This window comes from Seriola lalandi, unplaced genomic scaffold (assembly GCF_002814215.2).
Source record: "Seriola lalandi dorsalis isolate HSWRI2012SDOR001 ecotype SW California unplaced genomic scaffold, Sedor1 jcf7180002054680, whole genome shotgun sequence".
Classification (NCBI taxonomy): domain Eukaryota; kingdom Metazoa; phylum Chordata; class Actinopteri; order Carangiformes; family Carangidae; genus Seriola; species Seriola lalandi.
The window spans coordinates 693004-717311 of record NW_019525233.1 but is presented as its reverse complement, the minus strand read 5'-3'; the positions used below and the strand labels follow the sequence as shown (position 1 = coordinate 717311).

The 24308-nt window shown below is 41.9% G+C and overlaps 2 protein-coding genes across 2 annotated transcripts in view; both read left to right on the top strand.

Annotated features, from left to right (window-relative positions):
* Positions 1-977: 977 nt before the first annotated feature.
* Positions 978-18914, top strand: dmgdh (dimethylglycine dehydrogenase). The gene is made up of 16 exons (XM_023422272.2): positions 978-1211; positions 1815-1983; positions 3856-3954; positions 4045-4209; positions 4499-4703; positions 10723-10971; positions 11068-11266; positions 11826-11995; positions 12100-12253; positions 14097-14262; positions 14439-14569; positions 16627-16844; positions 17015-17172; positions 17295-17354; positions 17860-17994; positions 18086-18914. Exons 1-16 carry the CDS (start codon positions 1090-1092, stop codon positions 18296-18298), a joined length of 2613 nt encoding a protein of 870 aa, XP_023278040.1. The 5' UTR covers positions 978-1089; the 3' UTR covers positions 18299-18914.
* Positions 18915-19606: 692 nt separating this feature from the next.
* Positions 19607-24308, top strand: part of arsb (arylsulfatase B) — a 14732-nt gene continuing 10030 nt past the window's right edge. Inside the window, exons 1-4 of the mRNA XM_023422273.2 lie at positions 19607-20176; positions 21075-21261; positions 21554-21744; positions 22152-22359. Of these exons, the coding sequence (XP_023278041.1) occupies positions 19916-20176; positions 21075-21261; positions 21554-21744; positions 22152-22359 (847 nt within the window). The 5' untranslated portion in view covers positions 19607-19915. The remainder of the gene's footprint in view (positions 20177-21074; positions 21262-21553; positions 21745-22151; positions 22360-24308) is intronic.

Here is a 24308-nt window from a genome sequence, read left to right as displayed (position 1 = left end):
AACATCTGGTTTCAATTCCAATCAGTGAATCATTAGATTAATCGATAGCAAAGGTGATGATTTTGTGTGCATGTGGAAGTTAATTATCTAAAGCACAACGCAGATCTCTTTCCCTGCGTTTCAGTGTTTATATAAACCAGCTACCAGGATAAACGTCCAGTTCAAACCTGTTGCAGCTGTTCCAGGTGGGTTAGAGTCTGTGTTGCAATAAAAAGGCTCAAGGACCAATCAGAGATAAGTATGGATTGGTGAGACTTCCAGGTCAATTCTCTTGGCAGAAAACACAGACTCACACTTATCAAAAATACTGCACTAAAATACAAGTTATGTGTATTTTGGCTGGTATTTATTTTTAGCCATGCGAGTGGTCGGTCCATCACTCTGGTCCATCAAACATCAAACATCAAACATTACCATTATTTTGCTTTGTAAATAAAAACCTGAACAACTAAGCCACTATGTGTTGCACACTAAATTAAATTAATGCAACTTAACGCAAAGCAGAAAGCAACATTATAAACATTATATCTATTAGCATTGTTAGCGTTAGCATTTAGCTCAAAGTAATGAGTCTCTTGTTCATGAGGATTTTTGTCCTTTTCTTTTTAGCTGATCAGTGATCTGTGAGTCACTTTGAACTGCACTAACCTGTATGAAAAAGTGCTATACAAATAAAGTTTGATTGATTGATTGATTGATTGATTTTTGATATAACTCATATTAAATAAAATAAAAAATGACTGGAGCCATTCATAAACGTTTTTTCTTGGGGTTATTTAACCTACATATTTCTCCCAATGGATAAATGAATGAAACATTCCCACTTGTTGCTGAGGGGCTGTGTGACCTACATTTGGAGTCTGTGGCACTCAAAGTGTTAACTTGGATGAAGGTTCGTCTGGGTAAAGTTTCGCGCTGACTTGGTTGTCGACCTGTGGGCGTGCCAACACGGCTGTCAGTGCAAAAGCAGGATATTTGTAACTACACACGACAGTACAGGGGTCCAGGGAGAGGGGGGCTGGTTATGCTTTGAGCTGCATATATAGTTGGGTTATTTTTTTTTTTAAATATTTGAATAATTTCTCAACCATGTCTCGGATATTAAACCTAATCAAAGTTCAGTTGCGGAGAGATTTAGCCGCGCATGGAGGAACCGCTCGGCTTCCTTTGAGGACCATCTGCTGCACTGCAAGAAAACAAGCTGAGGAGAGGTTAGAATAGTTCAGTTTTATGCACAAACGATTCACGTGTTTGACGGACTTTTCATTAAACACGCTGTAGTGACGGTATTAATCACAAATAAGGGTATACAACAGACATAAAACGCGTCAGTGCTTTACTTGCACGCGTAAAGTTGCGCAGCTGATTGATTCATGCAGCAAAACTGTACGTGACGTGACCAGCTGTGACACTTACAGTCAGTGTGTATCACATTATAATCTCATAGTGACTTCTCTGGTTGCACATTTAGTTTTGGCACAATTAAAACTGATTCCTGAAGTGCACACAACTATTCACCTGTAGGGCTGCAACCATTAGTCGATTAATTGATTAGTCACTTGAACAGAAAATGAACTGGCAGCTATTTTGAGAGTCAAATAAATATTTTAGTAATTTTTTGAGCTAAAAAGGCAAAAACATTTTGTGGTTCCAGCTTTTAAAATGTTTTTTCTTGTGTTTTTCTTTTTCAGACACGATAGTAAACTGAGCATCTTTGGGTTTTTGAAACATTTTTGACAGTTTTTTGAAACATTTAATTGACTAATTGAAAATATAAGCCCTTTAACACCCTTCTCTCTTTTTCCTTTCTTCAGTGATGCGTCCACAGTTTTGGGAAAGCGGTGGAAAGACACAGCAGAAACCGTCATCGTCGGCGGTGGGTGCGTGGGGGTCAGCTTGGCGTATCACCTGGCCAAAGCTGGCATGAAGGATGTGGTGCTGCTGGAGAAGTCTGAGCTGACGGCTGGATCCACCTGGCACGCTGTACGTCCACCAATGTCTGCATTTTTCTTTTTCTCTTGCTCGTCTGAAGGTGCACAAAGTTGGTTTAAGGGCAAATCAGGTGGAAGAGCAGGTGGCCTGAGTCACACAGCGTCTTCACAGCAGCAATATATTTTTTTAACATACTTTCATTTAGCACCACGACTGATTTTTATTGTATCATCGATTAATCTCCTGAATATTTTCTTGATCAGTTGTTTGGTCGAGAAAATGTCAGACAATATTGAAAAATGCCCGTCACAGTTTCCTAAAGCAAGTTTTTTTTGTGTGTGTCAGAGCAGCAATTGATTAATCTATTGATTTAAGCTCATAACTACCTCCCAGAGCTCGAAGTGATATTCTAAAATTGCTCGTTTATATCTGAACAAGTCTCCAAAACCAAAATAGATTCATTTACAGTCATTTATGACAAATAAAAGCAGGAAATCTTCACAATTGAAAAACTGGAACTAGAGAATTTTTCACATTTTTACTTGAAAAATGTCAAAAATTTTTAATCGATTGTCAAAATTGTTGCCAATTAATTTTCTTTCTTGTTCATCAACTAATTGCTGCAGCTCTACAGTTCATAAGACAAAGAAAATTAGATTATTTCATCATTTTTTACTTCAGTGTGTTTGTGTGTTTCACAACGTCACAACGTCTCAACATGGATTTCTCTCGTATCGAGGCATTTCCTTGAAAATCAGAAGATAAATGAGTGTGTTAATCAGACATTAATTACTGTCATTATTATCATCATTATCATCATTACTAATGCCTGTTCGGTTTGTGTCGTTCAGTAGTAGCGTCGTATCCGTGGCGGCCAGCTGTCACCTTCTAGGTTTTCAAGGCGTCGGAGGCCTCGACCCACTTACCCGTCTGCACTGTCGCTCATTCACTGACAGACGCTTCACTTTTAATGCTATTAATACATGTTTGACGTGTCGGAGGGAGAACTGGCTCTTATTCAGTTACTCTCTTCATATGGAGAGTCTGTCCCAGCATGCATTGGGTGAAGGGCAGGGTGCACACTGGGCAAGTTGCCAGGTTGATGTTGACTGAAGTAGTATGTGTGTTCTTTATAGTTTAAATAAGAGTTATTCATTTTTAATGTGCTGCAGTCGGTTTAAAATGAAGATGCGATGGTGAATCCATTAAAATAATCACAGTTACTTCTTGGTTCACAGTATTTTGTCATTTAATATTGTTGACAGCAGTGGTTCCCTTTTCCCACACATGCCGCACAAAAACAATTAAAGGAGTGATTAAACATTTTAAAGCTGTTAAATATCATTTTGGTTTTAAGACATTTTGTAACATTATTTATATTTTATTTTTTTATAATTATATTTTTTCACCCAAACTGTTCTCTTTTGCAAATGATTTGTCGGCCCACTTGCAATACCTTCAAATGTGAAAGGAGTCGCTTGGATTATCACTCAAACTGCGATTTCACTCAGAGCTACAAAGATTTTTACACTATATTTTGTTTTTGCTCCACAACTTTAGTGTTTAGGTTTGTTCTTGCTGCTTTCAGTGTTGTTTTCATCTGCAGCAGGCGGCAGACTAGATGTTGAACTTACTGGAGCATTTAGCAGCTAAAACGAGATAATGTTTCCATCAGGAGTTGGTGGAGACCAAAAACGGAGCTAAAAGAAGAAGGAATATTGGACTTAGATTCGTCAGGTGGACACAAACATGACTTTAAGTTAATAATAATGTTGCTTGATGTGTAAATAATAAACATGTTCAATATCTAAACTTAGAAAGTAAATAATATGTCAGTGTTTCTGCTGCCCCCAAGTGGCCAAAAATTAGTACGTGCACCTTTAAGTTGTGAATATTCAATCAACTGTGTGTTTTGTATTTCAGGCTGGTTTGACAACATATTACCATCCAGGCATCAACCTCAAGAAAGTCCACTATGACAGCATTAAGTTGTACGAGAGGCTGGAGGCCGAGACCGGACAGGTGAGGCGCGTCGCTCGTCCGTCGCAACTCTGATGCGAAGCAGGTGTGTTTGTGTGTTTGCGGGTCATTCGTACCGTCTTTTCTCTGCAGGCCGTGGGCTTCCACCAGCCCGGCAGCGTCCGCATTGCTTCCACTGCGGCCCGAGTGGACGAGATGAAGTACCAGATGACCCGCACGCACTGGCACGTGACGCCACAGTACCTCATCGGACCGGAGAAAGTCCAAGAATATTTCCCTTTGATCAACATAGACAAGGTCTGTACGAACCACAGACACGTCCTTGTGACTTAATGATAGATTGACAGTGATGAATCAGTCAGTAATGATCATCCTGGCATGTTCCTGAGATAACAACATTCATGGTCGGCGTCTTAACCTTTAAGCCAAACTTTAGTTTCCTAAAACAGCTGGCCCCTGTAGTTTTTAGCAAATGCTGCATTTCCTGGGGATTATTTTCAGTGGGTGTGTTCATGCTGATGAAGGATTCTAGAAAACTTGTACCCTCTATTGGCAGTTATCTGAAGGTTTTACTGTGTGTTTCCAGGTGTTGGCAGGTCTGTACACTCCAGGTGACGGCCACATTGACCCTTACTCCCTGACTATGGCGTTGGCTGCTGGGGCTCGTATGTACGGCGCCCAGATCTACAACCCAGCCCCGGTCACCGCCCTCAACCCAACCGCCGATGGCAAGTGGGACGTCCAGACTCCTCACGGAACAATCCGCGCCAATCGCATCGTCAACGCTACAGGTTTGTGCTTGAACGTTCATACTCTTGCCTCATGGGGATGGAGCTGATGTTTATGCTTCATCTCCTGCAGTTTCCACTGAAAACAGGGTTAAAAGTTCAGTTTGTGCTTTAGTTTCAGTACGAACCAACTACAGGGTGTGATAGATATATAGGATACATCTTATCACCATGTGTCACTCAGTTTTAGAGACTTTTTTGACAACAAAACTTTACTTTGAAGGTCTTCCAACCCGTTTCCTGCTAACACATAGAAATGTCATTCAGGTGCAGTAATTCTCATCCTTTCTGCTGATCGAGACACAATGAGCCTCATGCAGGAACATTTTTGCACCGTTATCCTAAATCTCTCATGTTTGTCTGAGTTTTACTTCTTCAAAGTTGGATTCACCAAACTCTCCTAACTGCACAGACTTGTCGTAAATCACTCACCGGACGAGTGACACCTATTTCCGAGGAGGTGTTTGTGAGAATCATTATAATCAATGCTGCCAAAATGGCTTCCTATACGGCTGCCTATTCTGCTCCGTTCAAAATAAATAAATAAAAAAATGTTGTGAAATACACTTAAACAAGGAAGGGAAGAGGAAAGCCAAATAAATAATAATATATATGTACTGTCACTGCTCTATAAAACGTGTTATCTGGGGACAGTGTGCAACAGGAGACCTTTGCCCACACGGACCTGCGCTTGCAGAGTTCAGGGAAAAGAGCTTTTGGCTTGAACTGGGTCATACCAGTTCTGGGGGGATTTTGTTGGCAGCGACTCCCCTCATCCCTGCTGCTGTTGCTTGTTTATCTGGTGAAGGTCAGGAATTTGCTTTAGTCTCTTTGGCTGGTCTGTCCTCGTCTGTGTTGTGTAACATGTGGCAATTTATAGGTCACGCATATTTCTCATTCGTCACCTTTTTTTTTTTTTTTTTTTTCGCAGCATTTCAGTCATTTTGAAATAAACAAGACGAGATGTGAGAGGTTAACAGCAATTCTTAAACTTTGTTCACAGCCTGCTGTGGCCTGTGATGTCAGTTATAAAATGTTTTTGTATGAGATTTTTTAAAACAAGCTGGAAAGTCTCCAGTTCCGTTGTTCCAGACGTCTGATGTCACCTTAATGAATAGATCATTTCTTGATTGGTCAATCCATCAATGTTATGCTGCTTCTCCAGGTCCAGGTCGTGTTCAATGATTGATTCATGATAGTATCAGGAATTACTGCAATTTGACTCTACGTGGTCTGAAAAAGCCTTGAAGGTGAACCCTGCAGAAACCCTGATGCATAACTGAAATAGTGCCTTGATAGTCGCTACAATCCAAAAACATGGTCCTTGAAAATCTCCTATTACACTCACAAGCATTGCACTGAAAATAACATTGTAACGGGACTTTGCAGAACAAATTGTCTACAGCTCCTTCACATCGGCTCGCTCCATATTTTCTCCCTAAATTTGCACATTCTGTTCTCTGGTTGAAGCCAGTTGCTGTATCTCGTAGGACCCTACTGGCCCTCTGCCCTCACTGTCTCCGACAGCCAATCCAAGTAGGCCAGCAGTTCAGGTTTCATCCAATCTTGAAGCAGCAGCTCATGCACACCTCCTGACAGACGGCTTTTTAGCTTTTTACTGCTGATGCTCCTTTTTGTATGCAACGACCTTCACGTCACGTTCATGAGTGTGCAGATGAGCTGGACCTGTTTTGAGTTGTAATTTCAATATAGTCACACCTGCGGGTTTGTTTGTTTGTTTGCATTCTTGTCTCACAGTAAGATAAATTCACATTTTATTGGTCAGATATACCAATTTCCAGTCTTGATATTGTGTGTTTAAACATAGGATTTTACACAAACTTGTGCAAAACTCCCGGACGCTGCGTTTCTCCTCTCTCTATATGGAGTTTGTGTCTGCGATTTAAAGACTCCCATGCAACAACAGACGCTTTATGGTCTGCAGACATATAACCCCAGTGGGTAAAGCAGCTAGTTTAAAATTTCATCCTTAAATATACCACGTAGCAAAGCAGACAACTCCCAATAAACAACGGCAACCTCAGTGTTTTTCCGATGCATTGTGCTCACATATTGTTGAAAACGCATAACCCACAAGCAGCTGTTTTGTTGAGCTTGCATAACAACATCCATCTTTAGTTCGACATTCTCTCCTCTCTCTGCTGCTACCTCCACAGAGCCTCGTCCAGAAACACTTCTTTTTTTTCCAGCCAACAAATCTCCCTCCCCCACATTGTATTTCCACGACTTCTGCTCAACGTTTAAACCCAAACTCTGGGGTCATCTGGAACGCAGGCTTTAACCCCCCCTCTTCCCAATAGTTATGCTCCCCTGACCAGAGACCCCTAATAAAGGTCAAAGGTCAGGTTCCTTGGAATGCGACCCCATCGGATCAGTTTCAACATTTCATCTTTTGTAATTGAAGAAGGAAGATAATGTTTTGACCACTGTGTGAACGGTAGACTGCACTTTCTCAAATCCATAAACCTGCAAATCTATTCATCTTAATCAATAATATCCTTCAGCCCATTTCTGTTTGATGTTTCCCCCGACAGTATTTGTTCATACAACATAGGTTTGGTCAAGTTTGCATTTGTGCTGCTCTTGTGGAAGAGCAGAAGCTTGATGTTTCAACCATTTACTTTTAGCTAACTATTTCAACCATTAGCCTAATTCATTGTTTTTATATTTAAATTATTTATCAATTACTTTTAGCTAACTATTTCAACTATTTACCATTACTTGTAGCGAAGTATTTCAACTTTGTGTTGTTTAGCTACTTTTAGCTAACCATTTCAACTGTTTATCTAACTTTTATCTAGCATTTTTAACCGTTTACCCATTACTTTTTGCTATTTCAACCCCTTTACTCAGTCGAGCTAACTATTTGAACTGTTTTATCCATAACGCTTAGTGGTTTTAACCGTTACCATTACTTTAAGCTAATGTTTTGGACCATTTATCCCATTACTTTTAACTATTTGAACTGTTTATTAATTACATTTAACTATTCGGATCGTTTGTGCATTATCTGTAGCTAACTATTTCAACCTCTCTGCTTGCTTTCTAACTAGTTTTGACCATAGTTGTAGCGTTCTCTGGTGTTTAGGAGTTACAGCTGACTCAACATGTGGATATATTTTTTAAATTCAGCTTCTCCACAGTCTTTCCATGGACCCCAGTTACCTGCAGAAATACCCCCTGGGGTATAAATTTAATAAACGCTGGGAATCACTGCTTTAGCCTGTGAGCTTTTGAACAAATTTTTAACTGATTATTATAAGTTTAGATTCATAAACAGCATGGGCGGCTGATGTGGACACAGCAGGGCTTCAAAGGTTGTTTTATTGTGTCGAGCTGGTTGATTTCATGCACTATTGCTGTGTATACCAGTGAATCGGCCCCGTGTGCAGGCACCTGGTAAACATGCTCCTGCCTAAACTGCCTGGCACCTTATCAAGATGTTGTGCTTATGAACCCAACCACCCCGTCCCGTCCCATCCCTCACCATGGGATAAAGTTCACATGTGGAACATGTGCAGAACATAAATAGACTCTGCATTTTAATGGGTTGCAGACTTGGCATGCAATTGCAAAGAGTAACATCATTTAAAATATATTCAAACTACATCATAATATAATATATTCAAATTGTTAATGAGACTCACTCTCGCAACACAGAGCTGAAGATAGCAGCAGAGATGAACAGCTCTGTGCTCCAGCTGGCTCTGGTCACAGCAGCTGAGTTTGCACAAGGTCCACATTGATTTTTGTTAAGTTCACATGTCCCAGACTCAAAACACGGCATATTTGTTTTGGGGCTGTTACAGCATAACCTGGTTTATAAAACATCTTGTGGGTTTGCATACTTTTTTTTTAATAGCTCTAAAGATTCGGAAATATGTTTGACTCCAAAATAAATTGAATCTTAATAAAAAACAGGCTCTAAAAATAAAAAGGACTTTAAAGATAAATTGCATTAGGCCTTCAGAACTTTCAGTCTCAGAAATATATTGAGTTAAATGTGATTAAAGCTGCTATAATCAGCGCTTTGATTTCTTTCAGCTCATTGTGTTACGGCCCACAGCTTTACAGTTTAAGCTTTTCAGACACATGTAGTTGTTTTAAGTGAAAAAGCTCTGATAAACCCACATTAGCTCCCCGCCCTGCACCGGACAGCCGACAGACAAAGTTAGCAACTAGCTGGTGAACATAGTGGAACATGGTGTAGATCAAACCAGAGCTAAAAGGGGAGTTAACATCTGAACCAAATATGTTTTCTTTGTCAACTATTTGTGCTAAACCATAGAGATGGAAACAACAGAGCTGACCTTTATTTCAGCCTGATATATTGTCAGATGTTTGATGTATTTCACTGAGACTCCACGCTGCACCAACATGAGAGGGGAATTCCACCTAGTGAACAATTGCTGCCGTTACATAATGCAAGCTACATAACTGTAAACGCCTGAGGTCAACTGCTGCCTCATGCTGCGACACTAGATAATGCACAGAGAGTGGAGTGTCTTTTGGAAAGATATGAAACGTCCGCGGTTTTCCTCGACGCTGTGACTCGGGGCGACTGAGAAGAATGTGTTGTAACTGCTGGAGCTGCTGCGCCTGTAAAATCCAGATACACTGGCTCAACTTGTAAACCGTACAAGTGTGAGGATGTTGATACTGGATATCCTTGTGCTGATTATAAGAAAAATTCTCTCTTTTTATCATTGCTATTTTCACACACTTGGCCACATTTTTCAGAGTTTTTCTCCAGCTGTCTTGGTTAGGTTTCTATTTTTGTTGCTGGTAGTCTGAATGTGTTTCTACTTGTTTTTAACATGATGGTGCCCTGTGCAATTTTTGATCTTCTGATTAAAAAAAAACCTGCACATTTTCAATAACCTCCTCAGTAACCCCTGATCATATCAAGCCATGAAGATAGTTTTGGTTTAGTTTGTAAACGTTTTGAATTTTGGGGGGATTTCACGTGTCAAATTACCTGCGTTTCAGTCCGTGCGTTTGCTTGATATTTCTATGAGAGTAGTCGAGGTTGGAGAGAGTGATTACAGCCTGTAAAGGAAGCAGCTGCGGCTCAAGCAGTACAGCAGGTTGTTCATTAACCATCCGCATGTCGGCGTCTCTGTGAGGAAGTCACTGACTGAAGCCCAGATTTTCCCAGGTGTGTGTGTGTGTGTGTGTGTGTGTGTGTGTGTGTGTGTGTGCGCGCATGAGTGTAAATGAGGCACTCTAAAGCATTTTGTCCTGTTCTATATTAAGTGTTTTCTGTTTACGAGGAAACAGTGGATTCACTTTTCTTACCAAATGGTGAAAGAGGGGCGTCGCAGGAGGTGTGCCTTCTCACTTACAAACACAGCCATTCATCAAACTTTAGTGTGTCCATGAGGAGAAATAAACTCTGTGTTTTCACCCAATAAAACACGGAGAACACTGTGAAACAGCTCATGCAACATTTCCAACAGATGTGCATAATGAAAGCAGGGCAGCTTTAAAGGAATAGTTCCACATTTTGTGAAATCTGTTTGTCTACTTTCCTGCTGAGGAGATCAATAACTCTGATGTCAGTCGGACAAAATATGAAGCTACAGGTAGGAGGTAGTTAGCTTAGCTTAGCATAAAGACTGGAAACAGGGGAAAACAGCTAGCCTTGCTCTGTCTGAAGCTAAAAGTCTGTCTGTTTCTTGTTTGTTTAGTTTTACATTTTGGTTTTTGTACGGATATAAAAACGAGATATAAAACAACTTTGAACTTTAGAGGAGGTGAGAGGCAGGTTTTTGTTGCCTTTGGACAGGACCATGCTAGCTGTTTCCCCCTGTTTATAGTCTGTATGCTATGTATGAGATAAGGGTGGTGATCTTCTCACATAACTCAGCAAGAAAGGAAATAAGTGTATTTCCCAAAATGTTGAATTATTCCTTTAATAGCTACCGAGTGAATTTGGTGCTGAAGTGAAGCACTTTGGTCTTAAATACATGAATTTAATCCCGTCTCCGTTGGTTTCCAGGTTTCTGGGCCAGGGAAGTGGGCAAGATGATTGGTTTCGATCACCCAACCATCCCGGTGCATCACCAGTACGTAGTCACGGCAACAGTACCAGAGGTGAAGGCTCTGAAGAAGGAGGTGGCCGTCATCAGGGACCTGGAGGGCTCTTACTACCTGCGTCAGGAGAGAGACGGCCTGCTGTTCGGACCCTATGAAAAGATGGAGAAGATGGTGCTGCAGGACTCCTGGGTCAGAGATGGTGTACCTCCAGGTCTGTCTGCCACAGAGGAAGCTCTGTCGATACGTTAAAAACCTTTCTTCCAAGTTTTCACATTATGTTTTTGTTATTTTTTCCCGGCTGCTGCAGGTTTCGGGAAGGAGCTGTTCGAATCGGACCTTGACAGGATAATGGAGCATGTTGAGATGGCCATGGAGATGGTGCCTGTGCTGAAGAAAGCCGACATCATCAACATCGTGTCTGGACCAATCACATACACCCCTGACCTGCTGCCCATGGTGGGACCACACCAGGGGGTCCGCAACTACTGGACCGCCATTGGCTTCGGGTATGTGTGGAAGGACAGTGGTTGGTTAGTTTAGTCTTAGTCTCCTGACCAAAAAGGTTTAGTCCAATTTCCAGTCATTTGACTTTAGATATTTTAGTTGTATTTAAGTTTTCTTCCTAATTTCACTGTTAATCCAGTACTTTCTAATATTAACTTTACATTAGCTTACCTTTTTATAAATGCCTGCATGTTTTCGAAGTTTGTTTCAGCTGTTTTTGTTGCCGCCTCTTGTTCTTAATTCTTCTCATTAACAGGAGTTTCGACCGGACAATTGTCTGAATTAAGTTCTGAGATAGAGAAGTTTGGGCAACGGTTGAAACTATTTTACTAGTCAGGAGATACACTGTGTGTTTCTGCAGATGCATGCTCCACAAGACTTTACATTCATACATTCTTCATAGGTTTCCTTTTCAAGTGTTACTTTTTATTTAGTTTTAGTCTCGTTTTCATCATTAAAAATAGGAATTAGGTGTTGAATGAAGATTTCATTGATTAACACTGGTTAGTAGATTGTCTCTATGATCAGCAGAAGGTAACAGCCTGGACTCTGTGTGTTCAGGTATGGAGTCATCCATGCTGGCGGTATCGGTAAGTTCCTGAGTGACTGGATCGTGAATGGAGAGCCTCCCTACGACCTGATCGAATGCGACCCTAACCGCTACGGAAAGTGGGCAGATGTTCCTTTCATGTGCGCCAAAGCCCGAGAATCCTACGGCTTCAACAATGTGGGTAAGAAGAACACAAGAGGATCGCACAGTCGTCGGGTAAACACTTCTGTTTTTACTGCCTCTTAACTGTTCGTCATCTCTTCTTCGCTCTGACGGTCTCTGCAGTCGGTTACCCCAAGGAGGAGCGCTTTGCCGGACGGCCAACCATCCGAACAAGCGGCGTTTACGAGCTCCTGAAGGACAAAGCGTCCATGGGCTTCCACGCCGGCTGGGAACAACCTCACTGGTTCTACAAACCTGGAGACGACACTGGATACAAGTAAATCTCCTTTTCTGCTTGTGCTTCTTCTTCTGCTTCTTCATCTTCCTCTGCTTCTTCTTCTTCTTCTGCTTCTTCCATGCACCAAGTGCGTCACATGAAAAGACATAAAATGAACATGAGATGAGATGTAATAAAATAAAATGATAACATCGAAAAAATAAATGAAATAAACAATTGAAATAAGTTAAAAACGGATTACATAGAAAGCATAAAGCATAACAGCGTTTAAAAGAAGTGCTGAGCAGTGCACAATGAACCGTCATTAAGCTTTAATACTGTCTGTGTTGTTTGATTGGCAACATGCCTGCTGCACTATAACTACAGTATCTTAGACCTGAGCTACAGCGGGCCATTTCCATAAGTAAACATTTAAACGTAATGTTCCCTGCTTTTAATTTTATTGCTAACAGCTGCTGCCGTCCTCTAATTAACCACATCGTACATTCCTGGACTGCATCCACACCACATCCGCTTTCCCAGTTTACAACACCCTATTATCGCTGTGGTCAAAGAAGGAGAAGCTGCGGTGGTCTGCGGTGGAGCTCGAAGGCAAAACACTGTAATGAGTGTACATGCAAAATACATACATGCATATTATACAGAGTTTGGTTTTGTGCAGAAAGGAACCTGCATGTGTGTCAGAAAAAGGAGTTGTTGGAGGACACAATGTTCTGGGTGAAGATGGGAGATGTGCAGAGCAGACACATGTCATCACACAGAGCTCTCTCCCGGCGTCTTCCGGCTCCACACACAACATCCACCAGTCTGAACGCAGAGGACAGCTGCTAACGTTCAGCCACACATGCAGATAACCGGCAATAACGTCCGCTTCACCAGATCGGAGTCTTTAAATACACACCATGACATTTAAAAAAAAAACCCAACAAAACACACAGAGTGCTTAGACTCGTACCGAACCTCTGTAAAGTGTAGAACCCAGTCGGTGCTTTCTGCAGCTGCTTGTCTCATATCTGTGACACGTAGTGAAGATCTGCAGGTCTATAAAAGTCTTAAAAAGGATTTAATTCAAAAATATAAAAAGTTCTCAACAGTGAATTGTGGATTGAACTTAAATCTTTAATAGTGAATTCATCAATCCATTTTCTGTTGCACATCGGGGTCCAGGTCGTGTTAATTCAATTAATTATATCTTTAAGAATTATTGTTAAATACCACAAGAACCACTGAAGAAAATGTGATGTAATAGTAAATGATCCTACCTGCTTTATTTATTTGTTCTTCATTTATTTGGATCCCCATTGGCCACTACCAAGGTAGCAACTCGTCTCCCCGGGGTCCGCTCAAGTAAACGTGACATCATAATGCAAAACCATGTAAATTAAGATCATAGACAAAAAAGGAAACAAGAAAATAACGACAGATACAAACATCAGTAAAATTACTAATAACGATAATAACAACAGTGACAAGACTTTTTCTAAAGTAAAAGTAAAACATTAAACTCGAACAACAATAATACCAGTAAAAACATTGACACAGTGACTGAAGAATAAGATGAGGTTTGTCGTCATGGACGCTGCAGTGTTTAACAGTCTTAAATTGAACTTAACCTTGTGTTTTTTTTGTGAGCACGTTAGCCTGCTGACGTTAGCGAACATTTAGCTCAAAGCGCCGCTGTAAGTACGGCCTCACGGAGCCAGCAGCGTGTCGGTTCGGTGTTTCGAGTCTTACGAGCAGTAATTGTATAATTCCGTCCTTCTGTTAGAACAATGTTCATCCATTATGCTCATACATCAGTCCTGCATTATTCAAACTAATAAAAAACATCCAGTAAAAAGCAGAGTTTAGATAATGGGTCCATTTTGTTGCTTGAACTCAGGCCCAGTTTCCGTCGCACCAACTGGTTCGGACCGGTCGGCAGAGAGTGCAGGCTGGTGATGGAGAAGGTGGGGGTGATCGACCTGACGCCTTTCGGAAAGTTCGTAGTGAAGGGGAAGGACTCGCACAAGCTGCTGGACCGACTGTTCGCCAACACCATGCCCAAGGTAGAGCACGTGTTTACTGCAGTGGGAGCTGATGGCTTCCTGTAGCTGTGAATGCTGGGTAAGAGGTTAAACGGATCCATCACTGAGATCCAGTGGTATAGTAGTGTCACACAAGCGGTGCTACTCTCCCCACACATCGTCTAACAGCTCCTCTTCTTGCCTCTGCGTGTTTTCAGGTGGGCATCACTAACATCAGCCACATGTTGACACCCACCGGGAGAGTCTACGCCGAGGTCACCATCACCCAGCTGGCGCCGGGAGAGTTCCTGCTCATCACTGGCTCGGGGTCAGAGCTACACGACCTCAGGTGAGCTGCATGATGACACGCACGTTGATCGGTGTTCACAGGTAACAGGTGCCTGATAGTAATGAGTTAGGTTCATAATATACGAAGCTTAAAGTGTCTATAATTAATATTTTTATAGAAATGACGATGTGAGACAAAATGCATCTTGGGAATCGTAGTTAGCAGTTGATATCTCAGTGACACTTTGAGGGAATTTCTTCAAATTTGGCACAAACGTTCACTCGGCCTCAAGGATGAACTGATTACACCTTGACAAAGGTCAAAGTCACTGTAACCACACGGAAAACGTGATTGGCCGCAACTCAAGAATTCACACGCTAATTAGCTGCGACTGGACCAACCGGCAGAGGCTGTATTTCTACTTTATCTTCAGTACTGAGGTTCAACTGGGAGAGTTTCATGTCGATCAAAGCTGTTAGAAGTTTTCCATCTGTGAGCCACCTGACATCGTGTGTAGAGAACACGAGAGGAACTTCAACCTCTGGGAGCAGAGGGTTCGGCAATAAGATTCATTCTTACACGACGAATGAGATACAATAACATATATAAAATAATAAACGAACAGATAAAATAGAATAAAATACAAATTAGAACATAATTACAATCAAATAAAGTGACTAATGACTAAAAAGCTAATTCTAAGTCAGATCAGTTCCTCTGTTAATTGGCGCCCTTTTTTAGATGTTGCACTACTGATGTGCGTCAGAAAAATTATCCCGGATCTGCTTAGTTTTCTCTATCAGTAGTTTAAGGCCTAGGACCAGTGTTACCATGGTAACAATCAATGACACCTGCACTGACCAGTAGCGGCCAACAACAACAAACAAGAAAACATGGTTCAGAATTTGTGGTTTGCTAACAAGGTTAAGGAGAGAGCAAAGAGAAGGGAAACTGTTCATGTAAAAGGTGAAACTGTTGAACTCGTTCAGAGGACGAACATGTTCTGTTGGGGTAAACAGGGCTCAGGGGTTGGATTGGGTTCCTCGCTCGGTCTTAATTTACCCATAATTCATTGTATCACAGTCCGACTTAAGATGCTCAAGAACTAAAATGCTTTGTGGCAACGGATGAATTCAGACTCTAGTCCATCTGACTATTTGTTTCATCTAAGACACAGACAGAGTCTGTCTTTGTGAAACCAGCTCCTGGGTCTATGTGCGTTCATCCAGTTGCATAAAATAAGCCTGGCAGCCACAATAAAACCTGTTACTGCAGCTTAAACTCTGCTTTAGTAAACCCTGCCTGATGACAGATTTATCCCTGAGCAGACACAGCTGTGGGGACAATACCAAGGGACTGTCCCTCAATTGTTGTAGAAATATGTCCACTTTATTATCACATTTCCAACACTTATTATGTTTTTTAAGCTAATTTTTAAACAGTTTTAGGTGTGTAAAATAATATATATGTGCTTTTTTTATAATGGATGAACATTTGATAATCACGTCCTGCCATAAATCTTTACCAATTCACCATCCCTCTGCCATATTAATATTTGAATATGTGGATTTTTGTTTTATAAACCACTAACCCTAACCCACACACACACACACACACACACACACACACACACACACACACACACACACACACACGCACGTATAGGTGGACAATATTCAGTTTCCCTGCACACAAAGCAGAGTACATGATGCTAACAGAGAAGCTCTCAGTCAGAGTCTCACGCTGCGCTGAATAAAACTCTCTCACACTCTGTTTTATACGACAGAAACCTTAAACCCTTCAGCAGCTGTTAACTCAACGCCTCTCCGTTTGCTCCAATCAGGACGCAGTGTATTAAACCTTTCATCTGCGTTCCTTCACTGTAACTAACGCTCTGCCGCAGCCTGAGGGAGGCGAGGGCGGTTTCAGGCTCTGTAGAGACCTCTAGTGGAGACAAGGCGGGAGTACAGATGAGGAGTTCAAGGAGGTCACAGAGGGAAAATTCAAAACATGAGATGTGAAATATTTACTGCAAATAAGCCAGAAACATCCAGGTGGTGATGCTGTAATGATGCAGGATTAAAATCTCTTTGCTCTGTGGTTTTACCTTCCCTCAGGTGGATCGAGAAAGAAGCTGCAGACGGCGGATATGACGTCGACATCAGCAACGTGACGGAGGACATAGGCGTGCTCGGCATCGCGGGACCAAATTCGCGCAAAGTTCTTCAGAAGCTGACGGAGGAGGATATGAGCGACGCCGGTTTCAAGTTTCTCCACTGCAAGTCCATCAAGCTGGCCGGCATCCCCGTCCGCGCCATCAGGATCTCCTACACCGGTACGGAGCGCTTTTCTGAAAACAAATGAAACAATTAGAAATTGATTTCTTGCAAACTACAGCAGCCGCAAATACTCACATGTACAGAAGAAATCGTCTAACTTACCATATGGTGATGTCGTGTGTGTGTGTGTGCGTGTGTGTGTGTGTGTGTGTGTGTGTGTGTTTAGGCGAGCTCGGCTGGGAGCTGTACCTCGACCAGAAGAACATGGCGGCCGTGTACAAGGCCATGATGGAGGCAGGAAAAGACGACGGCATCGACAACTTCGGCACCTACGCCATGTCCTCCCTCAGACTGGAGAAAGGCTTTAGAGGCTGGGGAGCTGAGGTACACACACACACACACACACACACACACACACACACACACACACACACACACACACACACACACACACTAATGTACTTTTTTACTTTCTGCTGATGAGATGAACTTGTGGATGTTTACAGATGAACTGTGACACGAATCCTCTGGAGGCTGGTTTGGATTATTTCATCAAACTGAACAAGGTAACGATCGCTCTTGTTTTTCAACTGCGTTCTTCACCATAACACTGATGAAGGAAAGAGACTCGCTGCCTCTGTTTGCAAATACTACAGGGAAAAGCTCATTAGTTAGTGAGAACTTTAGGTCTTTTTCTTTTCTAATTCGTTTCTTATTTGTCGTTGAGTGTAAAAATGGCTGTGAGAGGGTTTTTCCTACATTTATCCTCCTGAAAAATCTTGTTTTTGTGGCTCCTTCACAAAGGTTTGTAACCAGGCCGAGCTGCATGCGGACTGACTTTTACAATTACAGACGACAACATATCAGATTTGAATTAGACTTTATGAATTTCCTTTTATCATTCGTTGTAACGTCAGAAATGTTAATGGTTATTTATCAGTTTGTAAAGACCTGAAATAGTTTTTGCTTGTGGGGGAGCTCATGTCTCTTTTGCAGGAGCTAAGTTCCCATGATGCATCTCTTAACTACAAACAACCTGAACTTACACTCTTTGTGTCTGTGTGTGTCCAGCCGGCTGACTTCATTGGCAAAGCCGCCCTTCAGCAGATCAAAGCCAAAGGCCTGAAGAGGAAGCTGTCCTACATCACGCTGGATACGGACGATATCGACCCCGAGGGCAACGAGACCGTCTGGCACAACGGCAAGGTGAGCGACGGTGAAAAGCCTCCGTGTCCTCTCCTGCTCAACACACCCTGTCGTGTTTGGTTGTTTACGTATTCTGCATTTTTCTCACCAGGTGGTCGGCAACACGACGTCCGGGGCCTACAGCTACAGCAGCCAGCAGAGCCTGGCGTTCGCCTACCTGCCCGTGGAGCTGTGCTCCGTGGGCCAGAAGGTGGAGGTGGAGCTGCTGGGGAGGAAATACCCCGCCATGGTCATCCAGGAGCCTTTAGTCCTCACCGAGCCAACGCGGACCCGGCTGCAGAAGAAAGCAAAGGGCAAAGCATAAGCACGGACTTCTCCTCCATCAGTTTATCAGCAGCTAATGAAGAACAATCCAACGGAATTATGAATGAGAGGTAAAGCTGTTATGGAAAGAAATCATGTGCAGGCCATGTGCCGAGGTGTTTGTGTCTGCAGCCACTCTAGGAAAAAAGAGGCTCGTTCACATCAGTCACAACTTCCTCTTCTCGTCCTGAAAACAGACCCGGCATGTGAGAACGCTCAGTGTCTTACGACTGTGTTTTTGAGAAATAATAACTGTCATGTGGTGTATTTGCACCACAGTGTCGTAAAGTGTTGAAAGAGTAATTTACATTTTTTGTGTAATTCCATGAATGGATGTTAACGGTTTATGGGTCAATACAATACTTGAACATTTTCAAACAAAAAGGGTCAAATGAAAAAAAAAAAATCAGCTTTTTGTGTTTATTTGAGAGTCAAGAGATGATGTCGCTGCATTTTACACAGTCCTCATCAGCTGTTATAAACACCAACAACCAAAAGAAACAGAATGTTTGCAAACTTGTACAAAGATTGTTTTTTAAATCTGTTTTTTTTTTTTTACTAATATGTAATTAAATTGGTGTACATTGATACCTTGATAATTAAAGCAATGCACTCACTGTCTTGTATTAGGTGTTTGACTCCCTTCCTCCTCTTTTCCCCACATGTCCTGAGAGTCACAGCTTTCTTCTGTTTGACTCGTTTAAACCCCAAGAACCAAAGATTACACGACTGTGAAAATCGTGACATGAGGAGGAATTTATTGGTGAGCCGACTGAATCCTTAAGAATATGGTTTTAAAAGTTCATTTTCATTATATTTTTATAAAACACTCGCAACGCAATGAGGTGCATCACCTGCAGCACATTACTGGCTATTCATTTTGAACAAAACTGTGTTTATCTTCTTATTACTTCACTTGGATGTTTGAGCGTCACTGTGCAGAATGATGCATGTGCAAAAAACAAACAACAAACAAAATAAAAAAGCAAGAGCTACAACAAAAAAGCAGCAAAACAAACAAACAAAAAAGGAACAAAAAGAACAACAACCCCCAAAACAACAATAAAAAAATCAAAGAAAAATGAACAAAAACAACAAAAAACAAAGAAGAGATAAACCAAACAAACAACAAACCAACCGAAAGAAAACACAAAAAAACCTCAAAACAAAAATAAAAAAATAAATCGTAGAAAAACAAATGAACAAAAACGAACAAAAAATAAACCAGCCAAACAAAAAAACACAAACAAAAAGCCCCAAAACAACAACAATGAATAAACGAATAAACTCGAAAAACGTCGACCAAACTGGGCTTCCGTATTGTCACGTGATTGGCTGTTTTTTCCAGTCATCTGATTGGCTGCTGCAGCTGAGGCAGTGTTTTCAATCTGCGGAACAGGGAAGTGGCTGACGGACGGAGGAAATGTAACTTCAGTCGTATTTAGTTTGATATTGACAGAAATAAACACCGACAACTTCCAGTTCAGACGCCCGGTGACCTGCTGTCGCTGCTCGGCCTCGTCTCTGTCATGTTCCCTTCTCTTTGAAACGAAGCCTTTTTCTTCGGCTTTCTTCGGCTGAAGCAGTTGTTTACAGTTGTTTACACCGGAGACTAACGATGGGAGACAGACGGTCGGTTCATTCGCTGGTGGTTGTCGTGTTTGCTCTCAGCTGTCCTCCGGTGTTGGCGGCGCGGAGGCCTCACGTCGTCTTCGTCCTGGCCGATGACTTCGGCTGGTACGACGTCGGCTACCACAGCTCGGAGATCAGGACTCCAAACCTGGACAAAGTGTCCGCCTCGGGAGTCCGCCTGGAGAACTACTACGTCCAGCCTCTGTGCACCCCCTCCAGGAACCAGCTGATGACCGGGAGGTACCAGGTGAGACCCGCAGACTAATGTAGGATCCACTTACTTCTTCCCAAACAAAAACGGATGTAAAGCAACATCAGGCTGAAAAATAAAACCTTCATAAATGATTTAAGTCCAAGTCGTTTTCCTGCTGCTTTTGTATTTTTGCAAAACAGTAATGAATCTGCAGCAATAACTTTTCCTCAGACATTAAGAAATTAAAATCAATGAGCCAAAATAAATTAAAAAATGGCAGTGCACGCACTGGATATTTTTCTGCATTAAAACCTGTTAATATATGTATATAATAATGTATATAATATGTATTTTCTTTCTTGTCAAACACAAAACAACTGTATATGAGGTGTTTTAGCACAATGAGCAGATCTGAGACTAAAACAGATCATTATAAAAACAGTATAATAAGTTATAATAACCATTGTGCATCATTGGGTCAGGTGAAGATTTCCCATTTATACATTTACATTCAATTGAAAGGTGTTTTCAGAATAATGATTTTTATTCAATAATAATAATAACTTAGATTTTTATAGCGCCTTTCAATGTACCCAAAGAGTAAGACGAGAATAAGTAAATAAATAAAACAAGTCAAGATAGAATAAGGATGGCGATAACGTTGATTACCTATAATTTAAATATGAAGCTAATGATAATTCATACAGTGCATCATAGCAGCCTCCTGCTTTAGACTCCAGGAAATAACTTGAAGAACTTTCCTGGGTGGAAAGAGTCTAATTTGGACGCTGATGGAAAGTAGAACCAGAGAACAAAGTCGCGCCACTTCGGGGTGTTTATTATGAAACTTCTCTTTCTGTCGTCATTGTTGCCACAGAGTCCGTTAGTTCCCTCTTCGCCTCGCGCCGTGTTCAACTGACCTTGTTTGTCTTTTAAACGGCTTCCTCCGCAGATCCACACAGGCATGCAGCACCAGATCATCTGGCCCTGTCAGCCGTACTGCGTGCCCCTGGATGAGAAACTGCTGCCCCAGCTGATGAAGGAGGCGGGGTACGCCACACACATGGTGGGCAAGTGGCACCTGGGCATGTACAAGAAGGACTGCCTGCCCACACGCCGCGGCTTTGACTCATTTTTTGGTTTGTACATTGTTGAATGAACATCTGAGAGAACAGTTTCAGTTGATGATGCACAGTCATTTTTGGAGATTTTTGCAGTGTTGGATGAACATTTAACATTTCATCCACTCAGAGCTTCTGTCATCTGGACTTTGGTGGTTTGACAATAAGAAGTTAATGTTTACGGATCTTTTAGTGAATGAATAAACCTGAAACTATGAAAATGAGGGGGGCAAAAATAGGAATTTGAAGAGTGGAAATTACGCCCCCGGTGTTTCCAGAGTTTAGATTTTGTGTTGTGTCTCGCCTCCAGGTTACCTGACGGGCAGCGAGGATTACTACACCCATAAGCGCTGTAGCCCGATCTCTGCCCTGAACCTGACTCGCTGTGCGTTGGACCTGAGGGACGGAGAGGAGGTCGCCACCGGATACACAGGAGCCTATTCAACTGAGCTGCTCAGCCAGAGGGCCATCAGCGTCATCGAAAAACACAACTCTAACAAGGTGGCACACACACACACACACACACACACACACACACACACACACACACACACGATCAGAGGTGTCAGTGAAGAGAGGCCAGGACTGTGGAGACATGGTCTCTCTTCACTGCTGCATTTTGAATTTAGCTGCAACACACTCTCACAGGTCTGTCAGACAATAATTATCAGTCCAGTCTTATGTTAATGTCAACAGAAGACAAATAAATCGCCAAATATGGGAAATTAATTATTCGTTTTTTAGACGATGAAGGTTTGAGTTTCAAAAAAGCCTTTTGTAATTAGACTAATTAAGGGTTTCTGGCCTTTTCCGCTCTACAAACAAAAGTCTAGGTCATTTGTTTGTTTGAGTTTACAACATTCAGCAACAGAGACGAGTCTTCACACGTCGTCCTCTTTGTCTTTCAGCCGCTCTTCCTCTACGTGGCGCTGCAGGCCGTCCACTCACCGCTGCAGGTGCCAGAGCGCTACACGGCCCCGTACAGTTTCATCAAAGACCACCATCGCAGGCTCTACGCCGGCATGGTGTCGGCCATGGACGAGGCGGTGGGCAACATCACCCTGGCTTTGCAGAAGACGGGGCTTTGGGACAACACGGTGCTCGTGTTCTCAACAGGTCTGTGGATAAAAACGCACTGTTTGTGTCATGGCTGAGAATTGAAGCCTGTTCAACATGATGTCAAACACATGATGAAGCACTATAACTGGTTTATTTCTCAAACTAACAAGAACAACTTCTTCTGGCTAGATTAAATTGTCTTTGTTTCAGTGGAAACTGACAAAGAAAGATCAGGCTTTACACACAGATAATCAGGTGATTGACTCTGGGAATGCTCATATATTTTCCACAGCTTTTTATTATTTTTTTTCCAGCGGATTCTTTTATAGTGCGCCAGAATGGAAACCAAATCAGTGGATGCTAAGTGAAGAGCAATTACATTTTATGTTTGCAGACAGAAAACCACATGTTCTGTTCTGTGAGCATCAAAGCCAGTTTTTTTTTTTTTTTTTTCCAGGGTTAAAGGGAGTTCAGGTGATTAAAAACAAGGTTTATTGAATTAATGCATCAGAGGGTTAGATAACACATTTTACTGCACAACATGATCAAGAATGAGGGCGATATAACAGATTCTTGCATCAGGGGGAATCAGTAATATGATTAACCACTCGTGGTGCCACGTCCTGAGTCAGAAGGTGAGAGGTGTTTGGCGTCTTAGTGTCATGTATGGGCAAACAAGGTACAGACCCAGGGCCACAAAGAGACACAAAATGACCAAAAGAGACATTAAATGACCACAGAGGAACAGAAAACAGTCAAAAGAGACATAAAATGAAGAGAAAAGACACAAAATCACCACAAAGACACAAAACAACTATTAAAAAATTGTAGTCGTCTGTGTCTCTCTCAGTCTGGGTGTCTTTAACAGGTCTGTGTCCAGGGGTTTGTTGTCTCACAATCTGTCCATGACTTGAGGTTATTTGGAGTTACAAATAGCAACTATTCCCTCATTTTAGATAATTAAAAGTTGTTTATTATTATCACCAAAAATCAGAGATTTAAACCTGATTCTTGACGCTTTTTTATTTTAGTTTGGATTCTCCACAAATTTTGGGGCTGGTTATGCTGAAAAAAGGCAACTGTAATACTCCGCATGTCCACTAGAGAGCAGTGTTCTGTTGTAGTTGTTGTAACAGGGGTTTGTGTGCTGGTGTCAGGATCAGCGTGGCAGCAGGATGTGGAGATTTACAGAAAGAAGGTAGACTCCACTTGGCTCATGTCTTCACCTTCACCACTGGAGTCTCAGTTCTGTTGAATCCTGAAAAATATCCATCTTATAAACCTTTCGGTGGAGAACATAACAAGGCCAGGTCGAGGCTTAAAAACCACCATCTAAACATGTGCCTACTCACTGGTTTCCACATGTGGAGCTTCTAATGAATTGCATCTGAAGTAGGTAACTCCTTTGAGGGTTATTTTTAGGGGTTTTGGGGGGGTTTTAAAAGGGTAATTAGAGGACAGGAACAATGCTGTGAAAGTAAAGTGAGAGGTTTTTATGCCTGTGCTGGGCTGCGGTAGGTTGCCTGTTTCATTGTTCTTCCACACATTTGCTTGGCTCTGACCTCGGTGGATTCAGCCAGCCATGTGCTGTGCAGACACTGACTCTGCTGATTTGACACTGAAGTAAAAGACTCAAAAAAAACAAAAAAAAAAAAACGTGTAAATGTGATGTACCGGTTACGTAATCTCTGCTGTGACCAGAATATAGTTCATAAATCAATAATCATCCGTTTACGGAAAGTAGTTATCTGAATATGGAAAATCAGTGGATTTATTAGTCTTTTTGTTTTTCCAGCTTTTATAATTGGACTTTTTCTCGTGGTCAACATGTTTATTGTCGACCCACATGTGTCAGACTTAACAGGAAGGAAATGAGCCCTGAAGTTGTTCCTTTACGACAAAGTTCTCTCTACTGTAAGCAAATAGATAGAGCTCCAGTGAAAGTGTGCAGGGGTTGGGTGGGGAGTGGATGTGTGTGCGTGTGTGTGTGTGTGATGGTGGGGGTG